Source organism: Pimephales promelas, chromosome 8, assembly GCF_988280905.1.
Source record: "Pimephales promelas chromosome 8, fPimPro1.hap1.1, whole genome shotgun sequence".
NCBI classification, from domain to species: Eukaryota; Metazoa; Chordata; class Actinopteri; order Cypriniformes; family Leuciscidae; genus Pimephales; species Pimephales promelas.
Window position 1 is genome coordinate 18,703,928 of NC_142776.1, and position 11,316 is coordinate 18,715,243.

The 11,316-nt window shown below is 36.5% G+C and overlaps 1 protein-coding gene across 1 annotated transcript; it reads left to right on the forward strand.

The window, feature by feature from the left end:
• The first annotated feature begins 6,291 nt into the window (after positions 1-6,291).
• glulb (glutamate-ammonia ligase (glutamine synthase) b) lies at positions 6,292-9,863 on the forward strand. The gene is made up of 7 exons (XM_039691639.2): positions 6,292-6,429; positions 7,724-7,907; positions 8,023-8,184; positions 8,273-8,419; positions 8,524-8,651; positions 8,731-8,930; positions 9,027-9,863. Exons 2-7 carry the CDS (start codon positions 7,742-7,744, stop codon positions 9,340-9,342), a joined length of 1,119 nt encoding a protein of 372 aa, XP_039547573.2. The 5' UTR covers positions 6,292-6,429; positions 7,724-7,741; the 3' UTR covers positions 9,343-9,863.
• Positions 9,864-11,316: the final 1,453 nt, after the last annotated feature.

Below are 11,316 nucleotides of genomic sequence, written 5' to 3' on the forward strand. Positions count from 1 at the left end.
CAAATTATCAATACTGGTAGGCTCCTACTCGACCTCAGTGCTGCATTTGACATTGTCGATCACAACATACTTCTTGACAGGCTGGAAAACTGGGTGGGGCTTTCTGGGATAGTCCTAAAATGGGTCAGGTCATACCTGGTAGGGAGAGGTTATTATGTAAGTATAGGCGGCCATTAGTCTGAGTGGACATCCATGACATAGAGTCCCTCAAGTCACAATTCTTGCCGTTACTCCTATTCAACCTGTATATGCTCCCAATGAGCCAAATAATGAGAAAGAACCAAATCGCTTATCACAGCTATGCAAACGACACACAGCTTTACTTAGCCCCATCGCCTAACGACTACAGCCCCATTGACTCCCTGTGCCAATGCATTGATGAAGTAAAAAGTTGGATGTGCCAAAACTTTCTTCAGTTGAACAAAGACAAAACTGAAGTCATTGCGTTTGGAAACAAAGATGAAGTTCTCAATGTGAATGCATTCCTTTAGTCTAGAGGTCAAACAACTAAAAATCAAGTCAGGAATGGCGTGTCTCTAGAGTCAGACCTTACTGTAGTTTCAATAGTCATGTCAAAGCAATAACTAAATTAGCATACTATCACCTGAAAAATATTTCAAGAATTAGATGCTTTGTTTCCAATCAAGACTTAGATAAACTTGTTCATGCTTTCATCACCAGCAGGGTGGATTACTGTAATGGCCTCCTCACTGGCCTTCCTAAAAAGACCATAAGACAGTTGCAGCTCATACAGAACGCTGCTGCCAGGATTCTGAGCAGGACCAGAAAATATGAACACATCACACCAGTCCTTACACTGCCTGCCAGTTACATTAAGGATTGATTTTAAAGTATCATTACTGGTATAAATCATTTAATGGGTTAGGACCTCAATATATTGCAGATATGCTCACTGAATATAAACCCAACAAACCCCTCAGATCATTAGGATCACATCAGCTAGAAATACCGAGGGTTCACTCTAAGCATGGCGAGTCCGCCTTTAGCCATGCCAGCCGCAGCTGGAACCAGGTGTGTTCCTACAGTAGACACATTCAAATCCAGACTCGAAACACTTCTGTTTAGCTATGCATTTACTAAATGATGAGTGTGCCACTGTTCATCCGACTGTTACTGTTCTTCATTTTATTTTTTATTCTAAACTGTTTTAATAATTCTGATTTCTTTTGATTATTTTAATTTATTCTATGTAAAGTACCTTGAATTACCATTGTGTATGATATGTGCTATATAAATAAACTTGCTTTGCCTTGCCTAAAGAATGCTTTCCGCACCTTGTTGAATCAATGCCACGTAGGATTAAGGCAGTTCTTAAGGCGAAAGGGGGTCAAACACAGTATCAGTATGGTGTTCCTAATAATCCTTTAGGTGAGTGTATACCACTTGCAAAGTCACATATTAAGTTGGAGTATTAATGATGATGAATGGTGAATTAGCTGATCGCATTAATACTCATCATCACTCTAGTAGGCTATTACCATTGTCTTAGCACTTCCACTCTTTACATTTTTTTAGAACTTTTAATTCTTCGGGAACTAATAATTTTGTATTGCAATTATGTAATCCTTTTTCTTTTTAGTTGGATTATTTTTACGTATTTGTATGAAAAATTATACCTTTTTCTTTGTTAGTGTTTTTCTCATTTTGTTAGGGGTCTATAATATTTTTACAAATGTTGCTTATCTGACTGTCAGTTAGAATTACATGAACAATCATAGCTAGTAGTCTTCCATAAGAATATTAATACTTACATAAGGAAGCTGCAGTGTCAATCACACAAACATTAAACGAAATCATGGTAACACATATGAATTTTTTTTTTAAAAAGCAATAAACAGTAATTTAACAACATTAAATGTAAAATAAAACCATAAAGTACATAACTGTACTGTAGAAAAAAAAACAAGAAAACTTTGAGGAACCATAATTATTTCAACAAAAATACATAAAAGTGGGGAATGTCAATTTACGTTTTTTCACTGTAAATGATACAACGAGTTCTTCTTTTTCACTTTCAAAAACTGTAAATTTAATGGTATTTTACAGTAAAATTATATCACAGTTATTTACTGTATATAGTACGGAAACTTTCTGTTTACCAATTAACAGTTTTGCACTGTCTTTTATTGCTAAAATCACGATTATTGTTAAGTAAAGTGCACACGGCCAGCGTGATAAATCCATTCATTCAGATTCAGGGTGATGTCAGACACTAATCCATCTCACTGCTTATTTTTCTCACATTATGACCAGAACTACATGCAAATGCCTGATTACATGCACACAATATGCATATGCATATCTGTCGCAATAACACCGGGGTAGTCTAAGACATATAATGTTGCCATGGTAGTTAGAGTGTAAAATCATTTTGAGCCATGTGCATTGTATTCTAAATAACTTGTTTATTCAGCCACATTTTATATTAGTCTACATAATAAATATTAAATGTATAAATGTAGGCTAAGTACAATTTAAAAAAAAAAACATGCATGTACACACTATAAGTGCATTGTATAAAATTATTGATTTAAATGTTAGCAGGCCTACTGTATTTAAAGACACCCTAAATAAAATGGTACCTTTTATTATTCTATTCATCCATACATAAATGATTTCACTGCAGGGCTTCAATAGACAGGGGATGATTAACGTAACTTAGGAACAAGCGTAAACTCTATTGAATAACCATGGAAACCATATCTTATGTGAATTGAGTTTTTTTTTTTTTTTTTGTCTTGAAAATGTCTCTTTTTTTGTCTTTTTGCCACATAAAATGACATCATGGAAAAATGAGCACATTAGACTGGGATCCAGCCACTTTCCTTCTATATAATCATGTATAACAGTGACGCAACTGATGCTCTGATAGTGGTGATCGCATGTAAGAGCTAGAACACGCTGCATAGACTCCTCTTGGATTTCACATCATCAGGCTGCTGTGGGCATTTTCATGAGAGCCTACTCGTTCAGTGTGTGTTGTGTACAACAGCGAAACAAACTAGTGTACAAACAAAAACACATCGGAAATGCCCACTAGTCAGTCAGCACCATGTAGGTCTACATCTGATCTGTCTGTGGTGGAACCAAAGCTCTCCTGGGAAGCTTCTGTCAGTCTCCACCCTCCCTCAGTATAGGTTATTGTGGTGCATTGCAGAGTCTGATGACTCACCCACAGGTTTCACTGATCACAGGAAATTGAAGGGTGTGAACACATGATTTATTAACACAAGCATTTAATGATAAATAATTGTAAACTGATGGTAGAGTCATCCAGGACTGTGAGCATATATTGAAAAGCTGGTAAATATAAATGTTTATAGCTATTCACTTATTCTCCAAGATTCCAAGAAAAGTGTCCAACTCGAGAGACCCCCCCCCCCCCCCCCCAAAAAAAAGACCAGGCCCTTGAAGAGCAAACAACAGACCACGACAACTCCCGCCGCCTCTTGCAATGTCTAACACCTCTAATTTTTCAGTTCAGATTGTTACCATGACACTGAGGCTTTAGTTAACTGCACTTGGATGCTTCAGTTAGTTAAAGTGCAACCACAGTGCATTGACGGTTCAGTGTAACCACACAGCAATATCCTATTCAAGCCCAACTGGGTAATAATCCAATCCCACAGAGGAGAATCAGCAAACTGGCCTGTCTAGCCTCCTATCTCATTAGTATCTGTGCATTAATTAAGGAAACATATTCCTCACACTTCTGCCAGGGTGACATGGATTGTAATGTAGGCTAACTGATTCACTCACTGTCTTACTCCTCCCTGATGCTTTTTCACCATATGTGGAAGGTTAAAAAGATGTATCGTATAAAGCTTAGACCTATTCAAATTTGAACCAACTGGGTGTCCCTTATTACTTGTAAGAAAGCAAGGGCCAGCCTATTAAAATTAACATGTTTCGGTGTTTATCCACACAAGAATCATGTCAAAATGGCATGATGAGTTTAGGATGAGGGTTTGGTGGTGAGAAAGACGCCAACGTTAATTGTTAGTTTGGTAGGATCAGGTCATAGGAAACGGTCTAATTTTTTTCTTTTTTTTTTTTTTTTATTAACAACCACATGAAGTACAAAGAACAGAACAAACACCAGAGGGTCTAATTTTTTTCTGATGGGCAGTGAGTCATCCAGCTCTACGTCACTGGACAGTGACTTATACTCTTCGTGCATGTGAACGAGAGAGAGAGAGAGAGGGAGAGAGAGAGACAACAGAGAGGAGGGGGCCTTGTAGATGTGTGATTGCATTTTGGTAGCCTGTCTGCTGAATTCATTATCACCCAATGCAATAATAAGTTAGACAAAAGAATTAGTTATAATAAAAACAGACGGCCAATAACGATAAACACATATGTAACTGTTTCTAAGACAAATAGTTCAGATATATTTCACTGTGTGCAGGATTCACCGTAAAAGTAGGATCTCATGTGTTGATTTAGTTTCAAAGCATGAAATTAATAAAGCGTAGAGCGACATCTTGTGGACATAGCACTTAATTGTTTAACCTCGTTCATGGAGTCCTGTCAATAACTAAACTAATCTAATAATCTAATGTTAACTAACTAAACAACAAAGAATCATTGTTATTAATAATAATTAGTAATATTAGCAGTAGCAGTCCAGAGGGGATGCTATTTAGAGCTGGACTTGATTGTCACTTGAGCCCGTCCTTTAGACAGGCAAGCAAATATATTTAGCTTTTAAATTTTATATTTACCAAACTGTGCCAAGGTAAGGATTATGTGAACTCGTGAAATTGGTTTTCATTCTGCCATTGATGGCTAAATATCTATATTGTTACTTACAGAATATGCCTCATGACTACATTTTTATCAAAGTAGAAATTGGTATAGGCCTTTAACATTTATTTTGTTTTTGTTGTTGTTATAGCGAGACCTGGTCCAAAAAGACACACACATTCGCTCTATCATTCACACCCAATTCATCTACTGAATGTTTTTTGGATTGTGGAGGAAACCAGACCACCTGGAGAAGCCAACACAGGGCAAACTCCACAGAGAAGGTCTCTTGGCTGATCTGGGACTTAGAGGATCTTTTATCTCTGAGGCAACAGGGCTACCCACACCGAGCCTCTGTGCCGCTCCCATATTTTAATCATTGTGTGTAAAACCTTTTAATAAACAAAAATTTGTGCACTCTTAATAAAGCTAAAAAATCAGACCACTTTACTCAAATTTGCTCTTTTCTACCCAACATAGGCCTACCTTTTTTTTCTGCTTCAGACAGATGTTTAGAAGCCATAGGCATACATCAAGACTCATGTCATTATCTGCATTGAATGCATGGAGAAATTTCCACATGACTCCACTGAAGTTAAATCTGCATATTATTAAAACTATTACATTATATTGTGATATGTTACTTAATATTAGTGAAGAGCAACGGGTCCCCAAGCATTCGGGGGCTTTACACACCTGGTGTAGTTTCCGTAGGGAGGACCATAATATGCTCTATTTTACAAACTTATAACAAAGAGTCATGCAATTTAGAAGAGTATCACATAATCTACACTGTTTATTATATGTGATCATACTCTTTTCTTCCAATTGCATTCAGATGCAAGATTACCACTTCCATTTAAAGAATTTTCAGACAAGACTTTGTTTAGCCAATAAAATAATGATTTAAAAAAAATATTTATCAAAACTCAAATAGCATGGTAAGCAAAACCTGAAAAATACAATGTTGTCCAAAAGTCTAAGGCCACTAATAAAAATTGTTTACTTAGGCCTATTTCTGTTTTAATATGGAGCCATGAGCACAACAGGGTAGGCCTTCCATGAGATATCTCCGTTATTCAATGGACCAAAATGGAGGACCTGAATTCTGACCTTTAAGCAGTGAATTGTGGATAGTGTTTTTAGTAGGTACGTCTATAATATTTCACGTACAAAATTTCTGCTGTGCACGTGTGCTGTTTCCACAACACCGCTAGAGTGCGTGATAAACCAGTGATTGTTTTTAGCCTCTTTTTTCTTGAAATCGACAGTCGTTTTACTAGCTGCTTATCGAGCAACAGTGCATTGGTCAGTGGACGGACATTATGATCACCTAATTATTAAAATATGATGTAAAAATGATTTACATCAACAGAATATTTGATGTTCTTTGTCTGAGAAAGACATTCTGAATGGAATGCTCCGCCCATTTTCAACGGCGCCCAATGAAATGACCCTGTAATATGAAGACACCTAGCCAAACTCAAATCACGTTTTACTTCATCCAATCAGCGGCGAAAGGATCTGGAAAATCCACTTAAAAACTTCGGCCAAAGCAAATGCTGTTAGTTTGGAGGATGAGAGGCAAACATACACGAATATTTTCTAAAACCCTCTGGAAATACAGCCACTCCTTTAGTGACTATTTATACTCGCTGAAAGGTATGTATCTTCGTAAAAACGTGTACGAGTTTATTCTGGTTAAGGGATGTTTAAATGGTATGTTTTAATTTGAAGGGTGGAAAGTTAACGTTAAATGGGTGATTTCGTAGTTAAAATCGAGGGCTTTAACATTTGTGTTATCCGGTACCGCTTTAAATGTAACTTTTGAATTGCTTTGATGTCATCACATCACCGCAATATGTTGCATCAGCTATATTAGCCAAGCATTTAAATTGACTAGTTGAGCTTTGTTTGTTCTAACGTTACCGGTTAATTTCTTCCCACTGATGCTTATTACGTTCTGTCTTTTGTGTTAATGACGCTGGGTTCGTTTTATTCATTAACATTTGCCTTATTAACTTCAGTAAATTGATGAAGTCGCTCGCGCTTGGTACTCTATTGTCTGAGTGATTGCGTAATGTCTTGAGTGGCTCAACCGGCCACGTTGTTTCTGGTAACATTAAACTGTTTATAGCGATTTCTATGCGAGGTAGCTAAAAGTTTGGAATTGGAAACCATTATTATTTATAGTCTTTTTAAAAAGTCTCTTATGCTCATCAAGCCGGCGTTTATTCGTTTGAACTAAAAATACAGAAACTAAAATATTGTGAAATATTAGTTTTACCATGTAATGGTAAGTTGAACTTATCAATAATCAAAAGTCTTCAGTGTCACACGATTCTTCAGAAATCATTCTAATATGCTCATTTGTCAATGTTGGAATTTTTGGACTTTTTTTTTTTTTTTTTTTTTTTTTTTTTTTTTAGGATTCATTGAATAAAAAGATCAGCATTTATTTAAAACATAAGTCTTAACAATAGGTGTAGAATTTTCTTTGTTTTTAAAAAGTAATACTCCTTTTCAGTTAGGTTATAATTTGATAAGTTAAAAAAAGTCTATTTTGATTTAATGCTATTCATTAATTTTTTATCCATCAATGCATCCTGAAAAGTTTCACTGGTTCCAAAAAAAAAAAAAAAAAAAAAACCATTAGGCAGCACAACCTTTTTCAACATTAACTGCGTATCAAATCAGCAGTATCAAACATTAACTGCGTATCAAATTAGAATATCTGAAGGATCATGTGACACTGGAGTAATGGTTGATAAATTCAGCTTTGCATCACATAAATTATTTTAAAGTATATTCAAATAGAAAACCATTATTTTAAGTTGTAATTTCACAATATTCCGGTTTTCTCTATTTTTGATTCAATTAATGCAGGCTACTTTTACAAACCATTCTCAAATCATTTGTATGCTATGAGTTAATTTACAGTGTTATTTCCTGATAGGTTTGATATAGCACCACCATGGCCACTTCAGCCAGTTCCATGCTGAGCAAAACTGTGAAACAGCAGTACTTGGACCTCCCTCAGGGAGACGAGGTTCAGGCTATGTACATCTGGATTGATGGAACTGGGGAAGGATTGAGGTGCAAGACCAGAACTCTAGATTCAGAACCTAAGACCATTGAAGGTAGTTATTGTCAATTCAGATTATCATATTGGTTTCTTTAAAAAAAAAAAAAAAAAAGTTTATTAACTTTTATCAGTGTTGGAAAAATTAAGTATTTTTTATTGTGTCTCTGTAGAGCTTCCTGAATGGAACTTTGATGGTTCTAGCACATATCAGTCTGAGGGGTCCAACAGTGACATGTACTTGATACCCCAAGCCATGTTCAGAGACCCTTTCAGAAAGGATCCCAACAAACTGGTTCTGTGTGATGTTCTCAAATACAACCACAAACCTGCTGGTGAATAGATGACGATACTATAATTGATATCGGATAATTGGTTATAATGGATGATGTTGTATTGATGTCTCTTGTGTTGCTCCTTAAGAAACCAACCTTCGTCAGATGTGTAAAAAGATCATGGGTATGGTACAGGATAAGCATCCTTGGTTTGGAATGGAACAGGAGTACACTCTTCTGGGCACAGATGGTCATCCATTTGGTTGGCCCTCCAATGGCTTTCCTGGACCTCAAGGTAAATGGATGCATCCACCTATGGATGGTTTTGGACATTTCTCTTTTTAAATAGCTGGAAGACTCCTGTTGGTTTAATGAAATTAATTTGATTTGTTTGATTAGGTCCATACTACTGTGGGGTGGGAGCTGATAAAGCCTATGGACGAGATGTTGTAGAAGCTCATTATAGAGCCTGTTTGTATGCTGGAGTAAAAATCTGTGGCACTAATGCTGAAGTCATGCCGGCACAGGTAAAGTTTTACATTTTAGGAAACCATTTTTCAATCGAAAATAGAAATTGGTTGCTGAAGTTGTCTTGTTGTTTTCCAGTGGGAATTCCAAGTTGGCCCCTGTGAGGGTATTGATATGGGAGACCATTTGTGGATGGCCCGCTTCCTCCTGCACAGGGTTTGTGAAGACTTCGGTGTTGTAGCCTCTTTTGACCCAAAACCCATTTCAGGGAACTGGAATGGAGCTGGCTGCCACACCAACTTCAGCACCAAGGAGATGCGTGAGGAAGGGGGTCTGAAGTAAGTGTGTGTAAGGAAGCCTTGCGTCTTCCTCAACCCCTTGCATCGAAACCAAATGTTTTTTGGTTATACTAATCAATTTTATTATCATTTTAGATATATTGAGGACTCAATTGAGAAGCTGGCCAAGAGACACCAGTATCACATCCGTGCTTACGATCCTAAAGGAGGGCTGGACAATGCCAGACGACTGACTGGCCGTCACGAGACCTCCAATATCAATGAGTTTTCTGCTGGAGTGGCTAACCGTGGTGCTAGCATACGAATTCCACGATCTGTGGGCCAAGAAAAGAAGGGCTACTTTGAAGACCGCCGTCCCTCAGCCAACTGTGATCCGTACGCAGTCACTGAAGCTCTTATACGCACATGTCTGCTCAGCGAAGAGGGCGAAGAGCCAATGACATACAAGTGAAATACTGGACTGAAGCGTCATTTAAGTAATTAACTCTTACTGACGGCTTGCATTTTATTTGTTCATTAGTCCATGTGAAATGAGGGATGACATTAGATAGATCACTTCCCTGTTTGTTGGTTGTAGAAGGGCACATTGAGTCAGTTTATATCCTACTTTGCCAGTTACTTTTAAAAACCAATTTGTGGGTGTAATGATATCTGATTCTGGCAGGAATCCTAGTTTGAGGTAAAAGTTTGCACACAAGATCACTAAATTCTTCTATCTTTGACTGTTGTGCACTGATCCATTTTAAACATGATTTTTGTAAACTAACTGTAGATATTTTAATCAGTATTTTTAGGTAATTTTTCACCAGTTTATAAATTGTAGTACTTTATCACAGGGACCAAAATGCATTGCTTGTACTAATGTGGCTCTGACTGTTGCCTGTTGTTCAAAGGGTTGTGTATTTGATTTACGACAGTGGCATGGTTCAGAACTTTAACTTGTCTCTTTACATTAAAACACCAAGAATTTTACTAAGATGGGTGTTTTTTTTTTTGATAGGGACAATCCTATCAGTCCTCTTTGACTGAGCGCTGCAATGTTGTATTTTTGTAAGGTACGTAGCCTGGAAGTTAGCATCACCCTGGTTCTCTTGACTATAACCAGTAGGTTTTGTTTTATTTTATTTGATGGATTATTGCAGAAAATAAGCTCTGACCAAAACAGTTTGTTTCTTGCATGTTTTGTTCATAAAAATCTGAAATAAACAACTTTTCTGAATATCGAGTTCTAAAAACGATCGCTGGATGTAACATGCTAAATTGAGGCAACTATATCTCGGTTTCTGGAAGTCTTTCAGTATTTTGACTAAAATATATATATATTTTTTTCCCCTTAAAGTCTGTGTGAAAATAGTTTGAAAATATGTAAAAGTGAACTAGTGGGTATACTTTCCTGTTTGGCATAGGTGTTAAATGTCCCCAACAAACTGTTGTTAGCCATCGCCTTTTCCAAGAAAAGTAAAAGCTTGATGATCAAAGCTTGGTGTTTTTACATATAATGAATACAACATGATAATATCTTGAGCTTGTCTTAATATGGACTTTTTTTTTTCGTGCATTTAACCATAAACCCTGTTGACTTACGTTGGTAATATATTTGAAAAGATTACCAACCTGAATGTGCAAGGGAGCCAGACTGAATACTGACAAAAATAGGACTGGAGCAACATGGATTGCATTGCCAAACAAACTGACAATATTTTTTGTTTTATTTTTTTGACTGCTCGAACACCCGTCAAAAAAAAAATTCCTTTTCAAATTTTCCAAGTGTTTGTTTAGGAAAGAAAGGTAGTATGCAGACGCTTTTCTCTTTGTGAACCCTGCCAAGACTCTTGTTTTGATTTCCAGAAATGCAATTATAGGATTAAAAGATGCCAGTTCTCAGAAGGTAAGCAATGTCAACAGTTCTCAGAAGGTAACAAGATATAGGCTTAGAAATATTATGGGAAGTAACTTGTTTTTATGAACCTGTTTTTGTATGTCTTCACACCTTTCACCTAATTCCTCAAAATTATGTTAGTTTAAAACTGCATAAAACTGAAAGCTTGTTGTTTGGTATGTTGCCATTCATAGTTGTATTTACAGTATTCTTCAAATAGAAACCAAAACTCCCACATTCCCTCATATCTAGTTCGGTCAAAACTCCCACATTCCCTCATATCTTGCCCCCCAAACCAAAAAAAAAAAAAATACTAAATATTAAATAAAAAAACATTATCAAACTAAAATATGGAGTATATCTACATTCATTTCATTTAAATACAAATCGGTCATTTTTACAGCACCCAAGGGTTAAAATTGTGACTGTGATTTGGCAAAAAAAAAAAAAGAAAAACCTTGCTCTATAGTTTGTGGAATTACCACTCTGTAGTCTGCAGTCCAAAAAACATGGGCCCGTTTTGCATCCAATATCATTCTAGGTAAC

Coding starts and splice junctions, on each gene's coding strand:
- glulb (XM_039691639.2), top strand. CDS start 7,742: ATGGCCACTTCAGCCAGTTCCATGCTGAGCAAAACTGTGAAACAGCAG. Junction 8,652..8,730: donor CTGAAGTCATGCCGGCACAG/GTAAAGTTTTAC, acceptor GTTGTTTTCCAG/TGGGAATTCCAAGTTGGCCC. Junction 8,931..9,026: donor CGTGAGGAAGGGGGTCTGAA/GTAAGTGTGTGT, acceptor TTATCATTTTAG/ATATATTGAGGACTCAATTG.